General features: G+C 39.2%; 1 protein-coding gene across 4 annotated transcripts in view; it reads left to right on the plus strand.

The window, feature by feature from the left end:
* SNX9 (sorting nexin 9) overlaps positions 1–24,341 on the plus strand; it is a 168,906-nt gene that overhangs the window by 140,790 nt on the left and 3,775 nt on the right. For all 4 annotated transcript variants that reach the window (XM_063632700.1, XM_055268043.2, XM_055268051.2 and 1 more), the window contains 7 exons: positions 5,091–5,221; positions 10,698–10,801; positions 12,169–12,272; positions 15,749–15,826; positions 19,523–19,599; positions 21,010–21,099; positions 22,206–22,320. In XM_063632700.1, coding sequence (XP_063488770.1) covers positions 5,091–5,221; positions 10,698–10,801; positions 12,169–12,272; positions 15,749–15,826; positions 19,523–19,599; positions 21,010–21,099; positions 22,206–22,320 — 699 coding nt within the window. The remainder of the gene's footprint in view (positions 1–5,090; positions 5,222–10,697; positions 10,802–12,168; positions 12,273–15,748; positions 15,827–19,522; positions 19,600–21,009; positions 21,100–22,205; positions 22,321–24,341) is intronic.

The raw sequence follows: 24,341 nt of genomic DNA on the forward strand, positions 1-24,341 counted from the left end.
TATCAAGTTAAGGAATTTCTCTTCTAATTCTAGGTTGCTGAAAGTTTTTGTTCATGAATAGATGCTGAATTTTGTCCCACGTATTTTGTGTACCCATCGAGTGATTGTATGGCTTTTCTTCTGCTATTAATACAGCAAATCACATTGATCAGCTTTCCACTGCTGAACCAGCCTTACATGCCTGGAATAAACCTCACTCGATGGTGATAGATTATTCTTATATATTGCTGGATTAAATTTGCTAATAATATCTGGTTGAGGATTTGGTTCACGATGGTTACTGGTCTATAGTTTTCTTGTAATTCCTTTGGTTTTAGTATCAGGGCAATGCTAGTCTCATAGGATGAGTTTGGAACTATTCCCTCCTTTTTTATATTCTGGAAGAGATTATATAGAATTGATACTGTTCTATAAATGTTCGATAGAACTCACCACTGAAATCATCTGGACCTGGAGTGTTCTTTGTTGGGGAGGCTTTAACTATGAATTTAATTTCCTTCATAGCTATAGAACTATTCAGGCTGAGCTTTGGTAGCTTGGGTGTTTAAGGGAGTTGATTTATTTCATATAAGTTGTTAGGTATAGTTTTAGAGTTGCTCATAGTATTTCTTTGTACCTTTAAAGATGTTAGGTCTACGCCTTCACTTCTGATTTGATCATTGTCACCTCTCTCTTTTTCTTTGGTTTTATTGATTTTTATTTTTCTCTTTTCTATTGTATTGTTTCTGCTCTTTTATCATTTCTCTCCATCTGCTTGGTTTGAGTTTGATTTATTCTTTTTCTAGTTTCTTAAACATAGAAACTTAGATTATTGTTTTGAGGTATTTCTGCTATCACAGGCAATTAAATGCTAAGAACTTTAAGCATTGCTTTTGCTGCATTCTATAAAGTCTACTATATTGAGTTTTCATGTTCATTCAGGTCAAAACATTTTCTAATTTTTCTCAAAAGTTCTTATTTGATCCATGGGTTATTTAGAAATATACCTATATCTCAGTATCCATGGGAATTGGTTCCAGAACCTCCCACAGATACCAAAATCCATGGATGCTCAAGTCCCTGATATAATATGGTATAGTATTTGCATATAACCTATGCACATTCTCCCGTATATTTTAAGTCATCTCTAGATTAGTTATAATACCTAATACAATATAAATTCTATGTAAATCATTGTTATACTGTATTGTTTTGAGAATAACAAGGAAAAAAGTCCATACATATTCATTATAGAAACATTTTTTTCCCTCAAATATTTGCAGTCTGAGGTTGGTTGAATCCATGGATGTGGAGCCCGTGGATACAGAGAACCAACTCTGTGTTTAATTTCCAACTATTTGGCCATTTCCTGAATTTTTTTCTTTTGACCTCCAGTTTTATTATGTTCAGAAAACATACTTTGCATGATTTTTAGGCCTTTTACATTTATTGAGACTTATTTTATGGCCTAGCATATGGTCTGTCATAGAGAATATTCCACGTGTGCTTCAAAAGAGTATGTGTCTGTAGCAACTGGGTGGAGCATTTCATTCATGTCAGTTAGGCTGGGTTGATAGTGTTATTCAGATTTCTACATCCTTGCCAATTTTCTTTCTAGTTCTATCAATTATTGAGTATTGGGTATTGAAATTTAACATTATGATTGGTGGACTATCTCTCCTTTTAATTCTGTCACTTTTTGTTTTATGTATTTTGAGTCTCTCGTTAGGTAGACATATACAGTTTGTAATTTTAATATCTTCCTCATTTAGTGACTCATATCATGAGCTGTTCCCCATTGTCTCTAGTAAGATTTCCTGTGTTAAAGCGTACTTGTCTAATATTAATATAGCCACTCCGTTTCTGTTATAGTTACTGTTTGGTACATCTTTTCCCATCTGTTTACTTTCAGTATATGTGTGTCTTTGAAATTAAGCTGTTTCTCTTATAGGCAAGATAGTTGGATCTTACTTTTTTATCAAGTCTGACAGTCTCTGCTTTTGATTGCAGTTTTTAGGCCATTTGTACTTAATATATTATTGACATGGTTAGATTCACATTTGCCATTTTGTTATTTGTTTTCTGTGTTTGCTGCTTTTTCCTCCTTTACTGCCTTTCCTTTGTGTTAAATATTTTACGGTGTATTGTTTTAATTCTTCTCATTGTTTAAACCAAATTTTTAAAGTTATTTTCATAGTGGTTGCCCTAAGGGATATAATACGCATCTTTTTTAACATCACAGTGCACTTTAGATTAATATTAAGTCCAGTGAAGTATAGAAATTTTTCTCCTATATAGCTTTATTCCCTTCCCTCATTTATGCTGTTATTTTTATATATATTACATCCGTATGTTGTGAATCCAACAACACAGTGTAGTAATTACTGCTTTCTACAGTCTTTTGTCTTTCGCTAAGGTAACAAATTAGAAAAAAATAGATCTATAGAGTCTTTTACATTAATCCTTACATTTCTGGTGCTGCTTATTTCTCTCTGCAGATTCAAGTCACCATCTTTAGTAATTTCTTTTTAGCCTGAAGGACTTCCTTTAATACTTCTTTTAATGCAGGTCTGTTATCAGTGAATTCTCTCATTATTTATCTGCTTATGTCTTTATTTTTAGAGGATAGTTATACTGATCTGGCTCTGTTGTGTCAAGACAGCAAGTCAGCTGTTAATCTCACGTGCCCACTCTACTATGCATGATCAGTCATTTTTCACTTGCTGCTTTCAAGATTTTGTTTTTGTCTTTCAGTAGTTTAACTCTGTCTTACCTAGTTGTGAATCTCTTTGTATTTATCCTACAAATACAGACTGTGTTGAGGTTTGTTGAGCTTCTTGGAAATGTAGATTCGTTTTCCATCAAATTTGAGAATTTTTCTGCCATTATTTCTTCAAATATTTTTTGTCTCACTCTGCTTCCTCTGGGATTCTCATTACAAGTGTTTGGTGTGCTTGATATATTCTAAGGTGTGTTCATTTTACGTTTTGTTTTTTTTCTCTGTGTTCTTCATGTTAGTTAACTTCTGTTGATCTATCTTCAAATTCACTGGGTGTTTTTTTTCTTCTGCTACCTTAAATCTTCTGTTGAGCCTTATCTGCAGTGAATTTTTAATTTCAATTACTATACTTTCAACTCCAGAATTTCCATGTGATTCTTTTTTGGTAACTTCTCTCTCCTTGTTGAAACTCTGTGTGTTGATTCTCTGTCATATTTTTTTAAATTTTTTAGGCTTCCTTTAGTTCTTTGAAAATCCTTATAGAATCTGCTTTATCTGCCACATTGTTTTTTTCTGCCAAATTCAACATCTGAGGGCACTCAGAGATAGTGTCTGTTGACTGCTTGTTTTTTTCTCAGTATGGGTCATATCTTGTTATTTCTTTGCATATCTCTTAATTTTTTGTAGAAAACTGGATATTTTTGAGAATATATTTTAGCAGCTCTAGATTCTGAGTTTACCTCCCTGAAGGTTGTTGTTTCTGCTTTTTGTTAAGTAACTTGCCTAAGATTAAAACTCTGAAGTCTGTCTCCCTGGAAGTTCAGTTATTGCTATGTTTGTTTGTTTGTTTGTTTTACATTTGCCTTCCTAGAGTTTGCTCCTATGTCTGTGTTGATTGGTAGTAAGCCTTTGATTGATTGACAGAGGTTGTACCCAACCACCTCAGGCCAATAAGTTGGGGCTTCTGTCCTCTGTTGATTAACTGTAACTCGATGTAACTCATTCAAAGCTCAGGTCATTTTTAAGTTGCCCTGGCTTTTACTTTCTACCAGACCCTTTTGTGTCTCCTTTACTTGTGTGTACAGCCTCAGAGTTGGCCTGGCTTGGACCCTCTCTGGTCTCCACTGTGTATGCATACAGCCTCAGCCTGGAATATGCATGGTTTGACCTTGGCTATCAGGTCTGTTGTCCCTTCCTGTTCATCTGTCTCTGAGATTGTCACTGCCACTGATACCACCATTGAACATGGGCATCTCCCGTCACCCCAAGTGAGCCTCCTACCCTCACGGAGAAGCTGCAGGTGCCAGTCTTCACAGCCTGTCCACCCTAGTGTTACCGCCATGTCGAACACATGTGGGGTGGGTGGCACACAGGCAGCAGGTGCGGGGGAGACAGGAGCAGCCTCCCAACACCACAGATTTCCACCATTGTCGCCTGAAGTTCAGTTCTTCAAGCATAAACACTTCTCAGGTGGCCATTCGCCTTTTGTTGATTTCTAGAGCACTCATTTGGTTGTTTTTTTTAATGTTGTCTAGCTTTATAGTTGCTTTTGAGGGATAGGGTTAGCTGATCGCTCCAGGCCGTAGCTGGAACTTCTACCACTAGAAGGCTTTCAACTAATAGTAATTTTTGTTTGTAGGTTTATAAACATTCTTAGTGTTCACTTGATGTTCGTTATGCTATCCTTGTCAAGCTGACTTTCTACTTTTAAAACAGAAAGGACCACTCATTAAACTGTTTTAGTACAGTCACAAGTTCCAGAATAGCAACTTACGTTATTGCATTAGTGGAAAAATTCCTTTGGTATTTCACTTTAAGTAATTTAAAATACATGGAGGAAAAAAGCTATAGCCTTGGGTTACTCTTCATAATGCTAAATTTAAACTTGTATATATGTAATTTATATTGCATTTGGACACATTTTTATAATATGGAAATGTCATGTCATTTGTAAGAATGACATTAAATTCCACTTATCACTCCTTTCTTGCTTACAGGACTTCATGTGGCCACACAGAAACTGGCCTGTTAGCTTATAGGAAAGAGACAGGTTTTCATGTTGAGATAAGATTTAATTTTTTTTTAGTACTTTAAGGATACTTGAAGAAAATAGCACTTTGAGGTTGTCGTTGTCATAATTAAAGGGTTTGTGAATATGTTAAATTGGAATTATATTCTTAACTGAAGTTTGTTGCATCTTACCTGTGGGCCTTTGAGCATTCGTTGTGTTGCTTGTTTTTTAGATTAGTGAAAAATCACCATGGTTTACCTTTTGCTAAATAGCTTTCTACCCAGTAGCCAGTAGCCATAGAAATGGTTTTTCATTTACAGTATGGTAACAGTCATTCATTTTAGACAAAGTTGTATGTCATTCTTGGTGTGTCGCTTGCAGGCCGCTTTGAAGAGGAATTTATCAAAATGCGCATGGAGAGACTTCAGGCCTGGATGACCAGGATGTGTCGCCATCCAGTAATCTCAGAAAGTGAAGTTTTCCAGCAGTTCCTAAATTTCCGAGATGAGAAGGTAGGACGTTGTATTAATATGGCATCAGAGAATATTGAGAGTTGTCCCATTCACACCAAACTTATTTCCGAAAAGAGTTAAAATTATGTTGGTTAGTTATTTCTCACTTCCTCCAGTGACAGGGGACAGAAACCTAAATCCCCACCATAGGAAATTTGTCATGATGTGTGAAGAGCTGCCTGCCAGAAGGGCGTCCCCCTACACTGGGAGTGGGTTGGCTCAGGATGGGCAGGGGCAGGGTGAGGGATGTAATAGGGTCAGCAGTCTTTCCCTAGATGTTTTTAAAAATAGGAAGATAGGCCCCAAACTCTGAAGATATTATCAGCATGAAGTGAGGGGAGTGGAGTGGCTGATTTTCCCGATCATGTTGCCCTTACGCTGTAATAGCATGATGGCAGGAAAGGGAGAGGCAGACGTGAGCCGCTCTTCTCAGAGCCAGGCCATTTTCATCACTGTAATGGTGAGTCCAGAGTCAATGCTGGCCTCTCTCTCTGCCTGCCCCTGTGGCCAGTTAGTCTGCCAGTGGTCATCTGTTCTTCATTAAAATCAAGGAAATGTTGGCTGCCTGACATCTCAAAATTGTCTGCTTTGGAAATCATTTTCTCTGTCAGTAAGCATTTACTGTACTCCTTTTTGTATCATTTTATTCTCTAAAGATGTTTCCACCACAATTTCTCTCAACAAATACTGCATATCTTAGCACCCTAAAGAATAAAAGCAAGAGTTGGCCCAGAAGCCACAGCAGGTGCTAAATACATTATCAGCCTGGGAAATAAATTATGAAGCTATTTTTGTCTTTAATCAAATAATAGAATATCATATACCCTCTTGGAACTTCAAGAGGTTTACTTGCTAAACTTCTTTGTAGTACTTTTCACTTGTTGAAGTGAACACATAGTAAGGCTTAAATATTAGGGCTCTATTGGTGTATGTTTACAGGTGTATGCATACACTTAACATACATATTTGGGCCTTATTTCCAGTTATTGACTATTTCTAGAATTGACCAGCTCATGTGATACATTACATGTCACCAGATTGGGAATTAGACAACATGGAGATGCTTCACCATGTCTTTGTGAATTTGTGTATATCACAAGTCTCTTCACCATGTCTTAAGAATTTGTATATATTTATGGTGAGATAGGGCACTCAGTCACAGTGTGTGTCATGTAGCTATATAGTAGTGAAACTAAGTTCTTTAAATTCAGTAAATGTTTTGGTTACTTTGTAGTTAAACTACAGGGAACCACCTCCAAGTTTCTTGCCTTCCCGGTTCCCACAAGACTTTAACAAGAGCTTATTTGATAGATTTTCCAAGGATTTGATTTAGAAAGCATTTCTAAAGGTCATGTTTTATGCATGGTGGAGTTTAATAAATCCTAGACATCAGTTGTGTTGGTTTTTTTTAAATGCCACCTTCAAAGAGGGATCAACTTGTCATAAAAGTGGTATAAGAGAAAAAAGAAAGAACTTGGAGTCAGGGCCCTTGAGTTCTGGTCTTAGTGCCACTTCTAGCTGCTTCTGTGATCTTAGTGCCACTTCTAGCTCTGTGATCTTAGTGAAGGTATTTAATCCCTTTGGGCCAGAATTTCCTCACTTGCTAAATGACAGTGTAGAACTACATAGAAACTATGATTCTGTGGTAAGTAGCAGCTCATGTAAATAAATGGTAGAAACCCCCAAAGAATCTACAGAGACATTATTAAAGATAAGTGGTTAATAAGGTAGCTGGATACAAGACATTGCATATTTATCAGCAAAAACAGAAATTGAAAATCTAAAAAAAACCTTCATTTACAGTAACATCAAAAGTATCAAATATCCAGGAATAAATACAAGAAAATGTACAAAAGATCTACATAGAAAACTATGAAACATTATTGAGAAAAATAATAGAAGATCTAAGTAAATTTTCTAATACTGCATCTCATGGACTGGAAACAGTAAAGATGTCATATGTAGAAAATCAAAATGCCAAGCATAGCCAGGATGCTCTTGAAAAAGAATGAAATAGGAGGAGGACTTTATTGCGTATCAGAACTCATTGTGAAGCTTAAAAAGTTTAAAAGCATGGCATTGGCATAAGGCTAGACAAACCAACCAGTAGAGCAGAATAGAGTAGACACTTGATCTATGACAAAGATGGCACTGAGCATAGTAGGCAAAGGATAGTCTTTTCAGTAATTGATGCTGGGTCAGTTGGCTGGCACAATGCAGGGAAATGAAATGTGCTCGCTACCTCACTACAATCTGCAGTTGATTTTATTAGGGTTGTTATTGATATTGTTATGTTTTTAAAACATGTCCCAGGCTGGGTGTGGTGGATCACTTGAGGTCAGGAGTTCGAGACCAGCCTGGCCAATATGGCGAAACCCTGTCTCTACTAAAAATACAAAAATTCCCCAGGTGTGGTGGCACACACCTGTAATCCCAGCTACTTGGGAGGCTGGAGCAGGAGAATTGTTGGAACCCGGGGGTGAAGGTTGCAGTGAGCCAAGATCGTGCCACTGCACTCCAGCCTGGGCAACAGAGCAAAACTTTGTCTCAAATATATGTATGTATGTATTATATTTCAAATTAGCTTTAAAGTAAGAAAAAAAAATCCCAGAGGTAAAATGGAGGAGAATACCTATGAAACAAGATTGGCACCTCCCGGGGAGCAGTGGTGCCTGGGTGGCTTTTCCCTTGGCCACATGTGCTGAAGGTGGAGCTGTGGGTCTCCTGTGGAGTCACAGCAGAGAGGCACTTGGAAAGTGTCTTTCACTCTTTGAGTTTTGGTTGAAAGGAAAGCACCCAAAACTATAGCCAAAGGAGTCATTATACTTCCAGAAAAATCTCAAAAGTATTGCAAGCAACAGTAGTAGCTATTGGATCAGACCTTAAAGGTGGGGTGGAAAGATTTAACCAGTTAGCTCAGTGAAAGTTAAAGTTTTCCCAGAATGTGGAGGCAGCAAAGTAGTTCTAGACAAAGGTCATTTCTTATTTAGAGGTGGTGCCATTCTTGGAAAGTGTGTAAGCCGAAGTAAATCCCTACTGAGATGGCATCACGTGAAGCTGCCCATGCCACCACAGTTCCGAAAGCTTTCATCTTGTAAATGACTTCCGTATCTCTTTTACTATAAAACTAATGATATTTTTTAAAAGATTGGCAAAGTGTTGGTAATTATTGAAGCTGAACCTGTTGGGGTTTATTATACTTTTCTTCTTTTGTATATGTTTGAAAGTTTTCATTGTATATGGTTTTCTTGAAAATGAATTCCATGTGGCTCGAAGATCTAAATGTGAAAAGCAACATAGTAATGCTTACAGAAGATAATGTGGGACATCCTCGTATCCTAGAGAGCAGGGAAGAATTTCTGAAATATGACATGAAAAAGACTATGCAGGAAGATGTGGATAAATTAGACTACATTAGAACTTCTTTTTTCAGCCATTACAAGAGAAAAACAAGCTACTAAGTAGAAGATACTTGCAACATATATAAGCAATGAAGGGCTAGATTTCAGAATATAGGAAAACATCAGTAAGCCCAGTGGAAAAATAGGAGATGTGATCATGTACTTCATAAAATAAGGTATCTGAATCAACAACAGATGTATAGAAAAGTACCTAATCTCATTAGCAATCAATAAATACAAATTAAAACCACAGCAAGATACTACTACACACATGCCAAAATGGCTAAAACTGACCATACCAAGTGTCATCTTGGTGAGGTGAGATACTGCTGGGATTCATAGCCTGTTGGGGGAAAATCAGTAAGACCAATTTGGAAAAGTTTGGCATTTACTGAAGTTGAACCCTCTCATATGACCTGGCATTTCCACTCCTGGGTATGTACTGAATAGAAATGCAGGCACACAGACACCAGGAGACATCTACGTAACAGCTTCATTCATAACTTGATAAGGGTGGCTACCAGTAGTAGAATAGATAAATAAATTGGGGATTACTCATACAGTAGAATATTATACAGCAATGAAATGAATGAACTGTAGTTCTACACAAGATTTTGACTGTAGTTCCTAACCAAGATTGAGCAAAAGAAGCCAGGCACCAAAGAACGCATTTATAGGGCTCTTTGCTAGCTTGAAAAACTAGCAGGACAGGGTAGGATGCATGCTTAGGTGGTAAAACTCTAAACAAAGTATCTTAGTCCATTTGTGCTGCTGTAACAAAATACCTGAGACTGGATAATTTATATACAACAGAAATTTATTTCTCACAGTTACGGAGGCTGGAAGTCAAAGATCAAGGCACCAGCATTTGGTGTCTGGTGAGGGCTGCATCCTCCAAAGGGGAGAAATGCTGAGTCCCCACATGGTGGAAGATGGAAGAGCAAAAAGGGACAAACTCCCTCCATCAAGCCCTTTTATCAGGACGCTAATCTCATTCACAAGGGGAGAAGCCCTCATGACCTAATCACTTCTTAAAGGCCCCACCTCTTAATATTATCACATTGGCTATTAAGTTTCAAAACATGAATTTTGGAGGGAACACATTCAAACCATAGCAGAAAAGCAAAGAAATGAAAACCGTAAGAGAGAGATTACTGGTTACCTTTGTGGGGGAGGGAAGAGGCAGCAGTGCTTTGAGAAAGGACAATGCGGGTGCTTTTGGAATGGGAGCTCTTTGCTCCTTCCTGGCCTAGTTGGTCGTTAGGCAAGTATTCACTTTGTGACAATTCATTGCACTAGATATTTTTGATTTGGGTACTCTGTGTGTATATATCTTAATATGTTTTTTAAAAAAAAGAAATAGCTCATAATACTGGTTTCTGTCTTATATTTTAGAAAAGCATTTACCTTTTTAGAAAACGGATAACCTAAACATTTGAGGCACTAGGTCAGAATGCATAGGGTGGGCCGAGCACAGTGGCTTATGCCTGGAATCCCAGAACTTTGGGAGGCCGAGGTGGGCAGATTGCTTGAGCACAGGATTTCGAGACCAGCCTGGCTAACATAGTGAAACCCCATCTCTACAAAAAATACAAAAATTAGCAAGGCATGGTGGCATGTGCCTAAAGTCCCAGCTACTTGGGGGCTGAGGTGGGAGGATCGCTTGAACCTGGAAGCTCAAGGATACAGTGAGCTGAGATCACGCCACTGTACTCCAGCCTAGAAGGCAAAGTGAGACTCTGTCTCAAAAAAAAAAAAAAAAAAAAAGTATAGGGTGTTTCTGTTTGCTGTTTTTATATAGGTAGCCATTGGAAAGGGAACATGGCTGAATTGGTTCATTCTCAAAAGATTTGTGCCCATTAGGACCATTCTGTGGAATGACACTGTTCATGCCCTGAGATGACATTCGGAGTATAAAGGTATTTTTAGTCCATGGTGCAGAGGGAGATAGAGTGGGAGCTGCTTCCTGAAAATTAGAAACATAAAGGTGATCAATGAGCCGGTCCTGTTTGGGAATTTTGAAGACCAGTTTGACTGTGCTCTCCACTTGAACCTTACAACATTCTCATTTACAGGAATGGAAAACTGGAAAGAGGAAGGCCGAGAGAGATGAGCTGGCGGGAGTCATGATATTTTCCACCATGGAACCAGAGGCACCTGACTTGGACTTAGTAGAAATGTGAGAGACGCTGCCAGGTTTTCTTTCTTCTCAATCCGCACCCTCCTCCTTTGGCCATCAGGCCTCAGCCAGTGTAGCCGCAGCCGAAACTCAAATTGTCAGACTAGACTTTTATGAAATGAGCGGGATTTGTAGTCCAATGACAAGGGAAACATCATTTGTACATAGAAGTGCTGTCTTTCTAACCGCAACATCAAATGAAAATCTTTCACCTTGAAGCCAGTGATTTCATAGTTGACACAGTGCTGAGTAGCTGTTTCCCACAGTGTGATGAAACCAAGCGGCACGGAGCCACCTAAAACCCACGCAATATTCAGACAGCAAATCTCTGTGAACATTGCCTTGAGGAAGCAGTCTCTAACCTGCTTTTTCTGTATGCTTTTTTAATCTGTTGATTGATTTAATCATGTAGTTTTTTAAATATAGGGTCAGTTGAAACTTTGAAGTAGTTCCTTTTCTCTTAAGGACTTAAAAGAAATTTGCGTGGTTTTTAATTTTAAGCTTTTTTTTTTTTTTTTTTTTTTTGAGACGGAGTCTTGCTCTGTCACCCAGGCTGGAGTGCAGTGGCGTGATCTCGGCTCACTGCAAGCTCCGCCTCCCAGGTTCACGCCATTCTCCTGCCTCAGCCTCCCGAGTAGCTGCGACTACATAATTTTAAGCTTCTTTATCATAAAATTATTGTGTATGTGTTACCAAAAGTATAGACAAGAAACACACACACATACACGTAACCCTTCAACCACCCAGAGAGAAAATCAGTGTTAATATGTTAGTGTTTAGTCTCCCAAATCCTCTGTACGTATGTAATTATAGGAAAGATTGTTTAAACAAAAATGACCTCACACTAGAAATTTTGTTTTATAATCTGCTTTTTTCATCTAACAGCATATTGTGATCTTTTCAGGTTGGTAAATACACTTCTGACATCCTTAGAAAGAACTGGTATCTTTAGGATCACTTAAGTGATTGCGTATCCAGGTTATTGTCTCTGTTTCATGGAGTACTTGGAATGAATGGCCAGCTAACATTAGCAACCCCTGTTATTCTTTTATAGATTTGATGGTCCCCCCGTGATTGGAATTTTCCTAAATAAGATATTCAAGAAATTATTATTCTATTTACTTTAGAATAATTTTAAAATTCACAGAATTGTAGAAGCAGAAAGGAAGCAAAGTTAAAATATGCATCACCGCTTTTTAAGTAGTTCTTTAAATGTCCGCATCAAGCCTGTATTTAAGGCTAACTTAGTGAAAGAGGAGTTGTTATCATGCAAGAAAACAAGTGTCTGTGGTTATGTTTGGCCTGAGTGTCCCCACAGCAGTGCTGTTTCTCCTGCTTATGTGACTGACGGCCACCTTCACCCACAGAGAGCAGAAGTGCGAGGCTGTGGGGAAGTTCACCAAGGCCATGGATGACGGCGTGAAGGAGCTGCTGACGGTGGGGCAGGAGCACTGGAAGCGCTGCACGGGCCGTAAGTCCACTCCTTACAGTGCACTGGGCTCACAGTGGGTGATGCAGGCTCAGTTTTACGTCCCTTATCATAGAGGGGAACCTGCTGCCTCGAACAGAAGTGTAGTTGGTGGACGGCAGTAATGTCCCTCCTGTGATTCTGCTTAATCTTACTTCACCCAAGTTAAACCACAGAAAATTGACCAGCAAAGCCAGGTTAAGAAATCTCATAGGGAACACCATGTTCACTTAATTAGTTCCAGTAATTTGGGGCTTTATAATCTTTGGAAAATTAATCATTTTTGCATGTTTTGAGAGTGCTTGTAGTTATTCTTAGTCTCATGATTTTATTTTTTAATCTTCATCCATTTGGTAAGATGTTGTTTATTTGACTAAAGCCATAGTGTTTAGAAAAACCAATATAGTTAGTAGTAGAAAATATGTCACAGCAGAAGCACTGCCGAGGGGAGAGTGTCACTGTCAGTCACGGCTTTCTGACCACTCTGCTGTGTCCCTAAGCACTTCCTGCCTCCCTCCTTCTTCTTTGTTTGTAGGCTTTCATTCTGCTGAAGGTTTTTCCTGTATTCCTCAGAACTGTGCAGCTCTGTCACCACACATGTGGCCCAGGATAGAAAAACAGTCCCGTATCCAGCTGCGGGGCTAATGCCGCGGGTTGCTGCCCTGTTACACCCACAGGCTCAGAGGCTGCAGAATGACTTGTCAGGCCCTGAAATGCTGGGACTGCACTGCTGTCCAATGCGCAGATGTCTTTAACTCCCTTAGAGTCCTAGGACTTCTCTCCTTTATATCTGGTCTGCCCTTATTGCTATGTCTTAACCTCTAGAGAAAAGGGCCTTCTAATCTATCACTAAGAATTTTCTGGCCTTCACCTCGTAACACCATACAGGAATATTGGTTGTATTCGGTTAAAAAATGTTTTATATTTTGAATTATGAGTAACATATACCTACTTTTACATCAGCCTTTGAGGCTCAGCATAGGAAAGGGATCTGTTCTTGTGATGATTTTTTTAAAGGTGATATTTTTACACTAAAAAAGGAAAACAATCAGAATTTGAAATCCAATAATAATTTTAAAGAGCAGGAACCTAAATATGGAGTGACTCGTAGATGAATTAATAAGATAGCACAGCAAAGACAATGCCAGTATTACTATTCAATCCAGATCTGAAAATCCAAAGCCTTACATCAGGAGTCAGTAAACCATGGTCTGAGCACCAAATTTGGCTTGCCACTTATTTTGTAAATACAGTTTTATTGGAACACACCCATGCCCATTTATTTGTATATTGTCTTTGGCTACATTTGTGTCATAATGGTAGAGTTGAGTAGTTTCAACAGAAACTTGTGGATCCATAAAGCCTAAAACATTTACTATCTGGCACTTTGCAGACGAAGTCTGCCAGGCCCTGCCTTACCTCAACCATTGGCCAATACCACCTCTACCTCTTCCTCTACTAGCAGTAATACCAGTACCAGTGGTGCTTTACCATCCACATATTATCTTATACCAACAAAACAACTTGTAACATACCAGCTGTTCGTGCTTGAGGGGAAGACATCAGGAATAACAGTTGTTTCTTTCCCATAGCAAAGAAATATGATGCTGTATCCTAAATATATAGAATTAGCCCTGAGAAAATAATGTATACAAATGCAGCGTCTAGAAAACAAAACCTCTGTCAAGACTTTGGTCGTAGAGGATGACTCATGAACAAAAAGCAAAGTTGACATTGTTCTCTAAAGCAGAGGTCCCCTATCCCCAGGCCATGGACTGGTACATGAACCATTACTGCACAGTAGGAGGCAAGTGAAGCTTCATCTCTATCTACAGGCACTCCCCATTACTCGCATTACTGCCTGAGCTCCGCCTCCTGTCAGATCAGCAGTGGCATTAGATTCTCATAGAAATTCGCACCCTATTATGAGCCATGCATACAAGCTTGTGAGCCCTTATGAGAATCTAATGCCTGATGATCTGAGGTGGAACAGTTCCATCCTCATACCATCCCTCCAACCCACTGTCTATCCATGGAAATATTGTCTTCCATGAAACCAGTCCCTGGTGCCAGAAAGGTTGGGGACCGCTGCTCTAAAGTATAAATGAAAGAATTCAGTTTTAAAGGCAATGAATTAATTTTGACTGTAAACTCTTGCAAGACCATCATAACACATCATTTAAATCTGTATGTTCTTTGAAAGCCATTTTTCCTGAGTGTAAATTTTACAATTGCATTTTTTAAGGATATCATAAAAATTTGGGATTATGATATCTTTTAAAAAATTAAAACGTCTGATGAACTTCATGTCCTGTGTAATTCACAAGGCTAAATGTAGAAACTAGGGAATACTGCCTCAGGCCGCTCTTTTGTGGGGGTGGGGAAAGGGATTGACTCAGGTGTATCTCCTCCTGTTTCTCAAAATAGTTCTTTAAAATTCCTAATGTGTAGAATGAAAACTCTAGCACACACTCTGCATGGTGAACCACATGCCAGGTGCCTTTAGGTAGAGAGGCAAAACCGAGGTACCAGAGGGGGACAATTTATTAAAATTAACTGAGCTCATGTAATTTGGATTCATGTTTCCTGATAACTGCTACTTATAGACCTTACCTCAAATGTCTCTGGCCTAAATAGTTTTTAAAGAAACATTAAAAGTTTTCTTTTTCTCCTTTAATACTGCAGTGAGTCTTTAAATGCAAATAACGGTTTCTTTTGAAAGGCAAACAGATGCTCCTTTTAAGGGGACTCCATACAGATGGAAAGAACGTAGCCTAAGGTGCAGAGACTCTTGGGAAGTTCTCCAAAGTGATCCTAGAATCTTAGCACCTTAAAAAGAAACCTTAGGGATCATTTAGTGAAATCATCTCTTTATACAGATGAGAAAACTCAGACCTCTCTTCCCTGGTCATGCGAAGTATGGCTGTTGTATTTTTCTCCATACCTTGTTGCTTTCAGTCTTTGGTGATTATGGTTTGCAAATGGTCATTTATGCACCCATAACGGAGTGGGAAAGGCTACATATTTGGAATCACAAGTCCACGTCCGGCATTTATTAGCCATGTGACCTTGGGCAAGTCAGTTATCTGAGCCTTATTTTCCTCATCCTCAGCATGAGGATGGTGTCTCTGCATCTGGTAGAGGGGCTATCGTGATGATCAAGCGCAGTGTCGCTAGAAGTACGTTGTAAGCTAGAAATCATCTAAAGGAGCTTCCATTTCACTTACGTCTCATTTGGTGAATGAGAATGTAGGAGTGATTGTCAATAATAATAGCATCCACCATTAATTGAACAGTCAATTAAAAATAATCGAAAGAAATCATTTGAAAAAACAATCACTTTTGCAACAGTATTTTGTGAAGAAATATATAGACAATTTTGAATCACTTCAAACGTGACTATAATCACTTTTAGGAAATAGTTTAATCCCATTTCAGTTTGCCCAGAAAACTAATTGTTTATCCTTTTTCTCTTTCAGCATTACCCAAGGAATATCAGAAGATAGGAAAGGCCTTGCAGAGTTTGGCCACAGTGTTCAGTTCCAGCGGCTATCAAGGTGCGTCTTTCTTCATTCATCCAGTGGGCCTTTAGAGCCTTATCTAGACCTGTCGCCTGCTTAGGATCCTGCAGACGCTAACTCCCTCCTCAGTGAAGCACCGTAGTTGTGGGTGTGTAAATTGGCTACGCTGCCGCACTAAGGACTTTTGCACCCTCATCCTAGGACTTTTGAGAAAAGCCAAAGGTTGTTGTAATTTATATTTTCTTGCTAGCTTGTTTGCCTTTTTTTGCTCTCAGGTGTAGCACTTTTGTTTCAATGCCATCAGTTTCATTTCTCTGCCAAGTCTTCCCGTGACAGAGGCCAGATTTGGCTGGGCACAGTGGCTCACACCTATAATTCCAACACTTTGGGAGGCCGAGGTGGGCAAATCACTTGAGTCCAGGAGTCTGAGACCAGCCTGGGCAACATGGTGAGACCCCCCATCTCTACAAAAAATAAAAAATTAGCCAGGTGTGGTGGTGCATACAGGTAGTCGCAACTATTTGGGAGGCTGAGGTGGGAGGATCACTTAAGCCCAGGAGGCAGAAGTTGCACTGAGCCATGATCTTACCAGTGCACCCCAGCCTGGATGACAGAGCAAGACGTTGTCTCAAAAAAAAAAAAAAAAGCCAGATTTCATCAAGGCCATTTCAAGGAAAAATGTTTGACCAAGTAACAAGTGTGTGTTGCCTGTTTTCTCCTTAACTCATAACTGTTTCAGCTTATCCTATAAATGTGTATCTTACCCATGGATCGCTTCGTGGTTTACACTGGCAGCACTTACGAGAACAAGTTAGCTCTTTTTCTTTATTAAAAGGGAAAGGAACCCGGGCGAGATAAGGAGACTCCATCTCTACAAAAAAATAATAAAATAAAAATTAGCCAGGCATGGTGTCACACACCTGTAGTCTCAGCTGTTCTGGAGGCTGAAGCAGGAGGATCGCTTGAGCCCAGGAGGTCGAGGCTATAGTGTGCCATGATCACACCATTGCACTCCAATATGGGCAACAGAGTGAGACCCCATCTCAAGAAAAAAAAAAAAAAAAGCATTTGTCAGCTAGGTGGCACCTATTAAATCTGTTATCTCCTGTCACTTACAGAAGTGGTAGAATTGGTACAGGTGTTGATCTTGATACTCAGGGCAGACAGTGCTTTGGATGTCAGTTTCTGAATATTTTAATAATAAACTAATAAGAAATTAGTTTCTCACCAGAACGTAAGATTTAGGGCTCCCACATAGCAGTAGTTCTCGTTGCCCTGGCCTTACCATGTCTTACAGTTGACACTTTTAGACCAGAAGCGGGCTTTGAGGTCTGGACTAGGAACTCAAGGCCAGAACAGAGAAGCATCTTGGCCCAGGTAACAAGTGGGTGATGGAAGAGCTGAGACGTGAGCCACGCCCATTGCTTAGGGAGGAGGCAGAGGTCTTGGAGCCCTTTTAGCATGGTGGCTCTGTGATGTCTCAACAGGGTGAGAAGATTTGTCCTAGAGATGCTGGAATTTTGGCCATCATGATGGCCCGGCTCCACAGGCTCATCCATGGGTTCCCCACTGCGAGCTGCTTCGTGATTCTTTAACATTTTCTGGACTGTAATTATCAGTACATAATTAAATATTCATATTGCAAATAGCACTTTTTCAAGTATTAAAAATACTCAGTGTATGTTTTATGTTGAATATCATTCTACTTAAGATAATATTTTAAGGAAGCATTCAAGTTCCTGTTGGCTGGCTTTTCTCCCATTGCGAAGGACAGTGAAGGTCAGCAGTGTGGAGTACTGTGTCTCATCACATCCACTTGCTCAGATGTGTTGGCGTCTTAGAGCAGTGCTATACTATGCGATCTTGCAATAATGTAAATGAGTTTGATTCCTAGAAATATTCTGATTATAGAAAAATAACTTCCAGTGCTCCTTTACGAGTTCATGTACTAATTTGAAATAATACAGACTGTTAGCATGGCCCCTGCACAAAACCATGAAACATTGCATATTCTTATGGATGAGCATATGGAAATATAAGTGATAAAAATTCTTAAATGATTATAGGGGAGGAGATAGATATGGAAGGTAAACTTCTGATTATATCTTGTTTTGTAGAGTTGACTTTGGAATAATGTGAATGCTTTACATAATTATTAGAAAACAAATTTAAATCAAAATGTAAAAAAATTTCTAATCAAAAGCAAAATAAAACAAATGACTTGATACATCAAGATGAAGGCATAGCACACAGAGGAATTGTTTCAAAGCACCTTAAAATGGCATTTTATATGCCCCCAGGAGCGGGTGCCTCAAGGTCAGAAAGACTATAAGAATGTTAGTTGTTTTCACTAAACATGTAGTCAGTATCATGTTGATATTGTTCTTCTAAAACTTCTAAAACTATTTACATATTGTAGGATAAAGCAAATATGTAATTATGTGACTGTTGTTAGCAATTAAGATTTTTAAAATAAAAAGTTTTAAAATAAATGAAGAAAACCCCTAAAGTCATAAATTTGCTTTGGAAACATCAGTGTGAGCTCATTACGTGATTTCCCTCTTAAAAAAAAAAAATACAATTTGCTTTTCTGTTAAAGCCCTAGAAACAGTTACCCAATCCAGTAGCAAGAAGCATTCCCTGGCACCACTCGTAAGGTCCACGTCCCACCGCAGTGAACCAGGGTTCCTATCAAAAGACTTAGATACCAATTGGAAGAGCCTACCACTGGCCAAAGAAAAGAAAATGTGAGCATTAGTGAAAATAATAATTAATGTGGAATGAAACATATCAAATATTTTTTAATCCAGAATTATAAAGATGCTTTTTAAGAAATTAATCTCAGTTACTTTTGGAGAATGGTGGTGGATTAACTCATTATTTTGAAAACTATAACGAGAAAGAATTAAGCACTTAACCTGCTTTTCCTGTTCAAACTCTATCTCTGGGTAACCAGAATATTGATAAAAGAAAGTTGATCCTTATGGAAGTATTTCAGCTAATAAAGAAGGAATGGTAGAAATAGAATGGCACCATTTTGCAAACTCATACTAAAATAAAAGATGCAGACAATGGTCATTCTAGATGATGATCGTTTTCTAACATTCTAAGAGTAGAAGTAACTGGAACTGGTGGTGTGTGACTCTGATCAGGCGTCTAGGTCTATAGCCAGTGTAAAGAGAATACAGGGACAGAGGAGTGTGTGAAGTATCACCAGAGATGCAGCCAGCAGCATCCAGAATGCAGGCACCAAGGCACACGACAAGTTCAACACCCATGAAAAGAAACGTGCAGGGAAAAAAGGGGCTGAGGGAGAAGAATCCACAGAGTTCAGAAACGCATCAGTTCTGTGCTGTGTGGACCTTTACATCCTGATTCAAGCAGCCAGCTCGCCCTGAGAGGCCTCATTATAGCCAAGTGACAGTCTTGTCCTAGGTGTCATAATGGTACTGCCTCATGTTTTCGAGTCCTCATCTATTAGGCAAGATTTATGGATGAGATGCTGATGTCTGGTGAAAGTGGGTTGGGGTGTAGATGAACACAGGCTGACGAGAGCTGCCAGTGGGGAAGGCAGACGGTGGGTCATGGGCATTCATTCTATTCCCAATAGTTTTGAAAATGTTTGAACGTTTCTATAATAAAATTTACCAATAAAATCAATAATAAAATTTTTAACAAGTGAAAAGAAAATATATATAACTTATAACCACTGATAAAATTGATCATTTTCAGGTGAAACAGATCTCAATGATGCAATAACAGAAGCAGGAAAGACTTATGAAGAAATTGCCAGTCTCGTGGCAGAACAGGTACTAACATAATGACACAATTCCAATTAAGATTTGATGCTGTCTAGTCCACATATTTAATTTAAAACCTGTCTTAAGACAAACGTCCCAAATAAGTACCCTCTTCTTTTCTGTTTCTGTGTATCTTTGTTAATTGAATTTAATCATGGTTTCTTAGGTTAAGACAAAGTGGTTGAATACATTTGTCATCAAGAAATCTAAATAGGCCAGGCACAGTGGCTCACACCTGTAATCTGGCACTTTGGGAGGCCAAGGCGGGTGAATCTCTTGAGTCCAGGAGTTCGAGACCAGCGTGGGCAACACAGTGAACCCCCAAAAATTAGCCGGGTGTAGTGGTGTACGCCTGTAGTCCCAGCTACTCGGGAGGCTGAGGTAGGAAGATCGCTTGAGCCTGGGAAGTCAAGGCTGCAGTGAGCCATAATCATACCACTGCACTCCACCCTGGGTGACAGAGCAAGACCCTATCTCAAAAGAAAAAAAGACATCTAAATGAATGCACTCCAGTATTGATGCCTCTGATCTGTTCTTAGCCATCAGGAGATTCTAAAGAACAGGAGAGAATGCTGGCTCAGATCTGTATGGACCATTGCTTAGCCTCTCTGAGCTGTGGTTTCCTCATCTGTTAATCTGCAGTGGTAATGCCTACCCTGTATGGTTCTTAAGATTTAATAGCTCATAAATAAAAAGCACCTGCTACAGTATCCAGGACAGGGCAGGTCCTTGTCATAGCTACATAGCTTTTATTGGAATCTTTAGTACCCCAGTGTCAGGGGTTTTTTTAGATAACAGATAATAAGTTCCCTTAAGAAGAATCTAAGTTATTTTCTAATCCCTTAATTAAAAAAATTTTTTTCAGATGACTTAAAACTATGTTTATGGATGCACACATGTGTACACACACTTATGTGGTTGTGGGCTACTTTGCTGATACTTCTAAAAAAGCATTCATTTTAGAAATGGGAGTAACATAGCTATTAAAGTTATAATTCAGAAAAAATGGAAAAATTTAAAATTACCGCTTAAAATGATTAGGTGTTTTAATATTTTTATATTCTCTGCTCATATTTAGAAGTTAAACTACAACAACTCATTTGTTTGTATGTAAACATACAGCATTAGCTGAACTTTCTTCCTTTATGGTGGTATTATTTTGGGCCACATCAAAATAACTAATTTTACAAACCAACTTGAAAATTAAATGAAGTTTTATCATTTTCTTTACAACATATGGTTCAAAGTATGGCAGTCTTCGGAGTCATTTTCTTTTAGAAAAAGTGATCTGAATGCCTAACACTCAGTAATTTAGTGTAGCACATGCAGGATTTATATAGTCTTTGGATATAATAGTTCTCTTTTCGTTGATTTTCTTAATTTCTCTGCCAGTAACAATCAGCTTGTATCTTGTTATAGCCAAAGAAAGATCTCCATTTCCTGATGGAATGTAATCACGAGTATAAAGGTTTTCTTGGCTGCTTCCCTGACATCATTGGCACTCACAAGGTAACCTGATCGTAGACATTTGTAGAAGACAACAGCAGGTGAAGGAGGCAGACGTGCGCAGTAGTCAGTATTGGTTTTATATGTTTATTATTAAAAAAGAAACAATCTGTAATTCTCATTAGAAAGGTTTTGTAACTGAATTTTAAAATTGGTTTGGGGTGTCCTCACATATGAATTCTGGTTTTCCCTCCCTTTTTAAAAATCTGTACATCTCAGGCATGAGTTGTGAGTATTTTATATTTTAAGTCAACCATAGTAGTCTCTAGTATATTGTGACGTACTTGGATTTGTTAGGAAAATCTCTGCAAAGGGCTGGTCTGTGATCTTAACGGTCCTGGCATGTGGCCATTTTAGCATTCTGCTTTATAACTTAAATATCATGAAGGGGTACCATAGGTAAATTAGGTTTGTACAACTTCAGATAACTTAATATAAAACTCAGAACAATTAGCTTGTTGTTGAAATGTATGTCAGCAGCATCAGAGTTGTAGGCCTGGAGCCTAATTAATGCATGAGTATAGAGTTGTTCTTTCCAGACAGCCCTAAATAATGAGCAGCACGATGACACTGGAGTGGGAAATGTTTGGCAGCTTTTCCAGCCACTTCCATCTGAGTCTTTAAATGGATTCAGCGCCTCTCAAAAAACCAAAGGAAAGCCCAGGACTTACAATCAGCACACTTAGGCACTAGCTTATAAAATATTCTGTTGTATAAAAAGAGAGAGAGAATGCATGTGTGCACATGCTGCCCTGTACCTAGCCACGTGACTTCCAAAACCTGCTAATGCCTGATTTCCATTATGTGCTACTCTTCAAATGGCAGCGGCTTCTGAATATTACAGAGATGGTGCGCTGTTTGCTTTTCTCTCTTGTTGTAGCATGAAACTGTTCATTTTAGCTTAGTGACATTTGTCAAGAATAGCAACCTTTTTGCTTCCAAGGGACTTGAAGGAAGTTAAATTTAGATGCTTTCCTCTCTTTTTATTTTGTGGAGGTATTTCCTGTTCAGTAGCAAATCAGTTATAGAATATATTAGCATCGTTATATTTTAAACTAATGACTAATCATTTCAGCTTTATTCATACCATTGCATTTTATATTTCACAGGGAGCAATAGAAAAAGTGAAAGAAAGTGACAAACTAGTTGCAACAAGTAAAATCACCCTACAAGACAAACAGAACATGGTGAAGAGAGTCAGCATCATGTCTTACGCGTTGCAAGGTAAGATGAAAGGGTCCTTACGAGGTGCTGGTGGAGGCTTTTTTCCCCTAGCAAAGTTTCTCTTGCTAGAGAGAAATCCAGATGTGAGCAGCAGTTAAGTAAGTGAGAGCCTTGTAAGTCCTTCGTTTGCAGGATCCCGGTGCTGATGAAAATCTGTAATATGTATTCAGTTTTTCACCTGTCCACCTTCTCTGGCTATGGATGACAGCTTGACTAAAACTGCACATTTTATTATTTCTGAGAGACATTGAAGATTCCTTTTGTAATCTGTGGTATCATAATGCTCTATTAAATGCCAGAGCCCAGCTTTTAGCAGTCTGTAACACTGAGTGCCTTGGGATCATGGAATGTGAAGGGGTTTGGGTGTGTCATTTTAGGCACAGTTTTTTTGTGTTAAAAAAAAAAAGACATGAATTTGTATAGGTTTGAGTGTTTTTGAGCAGATGAGGGCAGCAAGTGGATTTTTCCTGTTGGCAGATGGGTGGATGGCACTTGCATGGGCAGAGAATGGAGAGCGTGTTCTGTTAGGAACAAAAGCCACAAAATTGTGGTGCTAGATTGTGTCATGGGCATGAAAGAGTAAAACATACTTAGAGGTTATTGGGAAATAAATTTTGATTGTGAAAGAACTTGAAAGCTCTAGACTTGATGTGGGCATTAAGAAGCCATTAAAAGGGAGTAAAAAAAATCAGTCCTCAAGAGAGAAGGATTTGCTAGTTATGGAGGGGAGATTGGAAGATGCAGACACTGTCCAAGAGCCCAACCAGAAGACCATGTCACTGTTGTAGTCTGAGCTTTGAGGACCTAAAGATGTGGTACTGGGGAGAAGAGAGTGAAGCACATTTGCAGGCTTTTCCAAGGAACAGCTTTCAAGACTGGGGCATTCATGGGAGAAAGAGAAGGATGAGGAGTGTCCAGAGCCAAGAGGCCACTACAGCAAAAACAAGGAAACCTGACTGAAGTTTTGGGTTTTGAAGGGTTTGAAATGGGGAATTTGGTTTTGAACTTGTGTTTGAGGTTATCCAAATTGATAAATACAAAGCTTTGTACAACTTCAAATAACTGAATGTAAAATGTAGAACAGTTTGCATGTCATGGGAATCTGTGCAGCAGCTGGCTTTCTCAGCCTGGAGGGTTTGGGAGAAGGTGGTGTAGGAGGCATCCGAGGGAGGCAATGAGGCCTCTGATGATGAAGACTCCTCTAGAGTTGGGGGCAGGGGCAGAGGGGGACAGAGAAATAAGGAATCCATGTATTCAGCAAAGATGAAGAAAGTTGTCCCTCAGCATCCAGTCCTCCTGCCCTGTGAGAGGTTGAGTTCTGACAGCGTCACTGGTGCTCAGGGGCAGCAAAGCTTCCCGTACTGAAGAAGGGTCTCCCGCTGTCCCACACGCTGCCCAGCCTTTCACCAGAAACCTGCTGAAGCAATTGCTGCGCAGGAGGGAGCGGGGCAGGGACCCCAGGTGCCTGCTAGGTCCAATGCAGACACACCGGAGGCTTTGAACTGCAGTCATCTGTAGCAAACATGACCGAGTATTTTCTGTTTGATCAATTCTGTTAGAGTAATAGTCCAGTTTGGGTGATTTATCTGTATTGGATTTTATAGTTTTGAATATGCAAGTCAGTGCAAGTCATTCATTTACTGGAAAGTAATGTTTGTCATTGTTTTGTTTTGTTTTGTTTTGTTTTTTTGTTTTGTTTGAGACAGTCTCGCTCTGTCACCGAGGCTGGAGTACAGTGGTGTAATCTCGGCTCACTGCAACCTCCATCTCCTGAGTTCAAGCAATTCTCCTGCCTCGGCCTCCCGAGTAGCTGAGGTTACAGGCACCTGTGGCCATGCCCAGCTAATTTTTGTATTCTTAGTAGAGATGGGGTTTTGCCATGCTGGCCAGGCTGGTCTTGAACTCCTGACCTCAGGTGATCCACCCACCTCACCTCCCAAAGTGCTGGGATTACAGGTGTGAGCCACTGCGCCCGGCTCAACTTGTTTTTCTAACCTCTTAGTAAAGTGATTTGCCAAGAA

This window comes from Symphalangus syndactylus, chromosome 2 (genome assembly GCF_028878055.3).
Source record: "Symphalangus syndactylus isolate Jambi chromosome 2, NHGRI_mSymSyn1-v2.1_pri, whole genome shotgun sequence".
Taxonomy (NCBI): Eukaryota; Metazoa; Chordata; class Mammalia; order Primates; family Hylobatidae; genus Symphalangus; species Symphalangus syndactylus.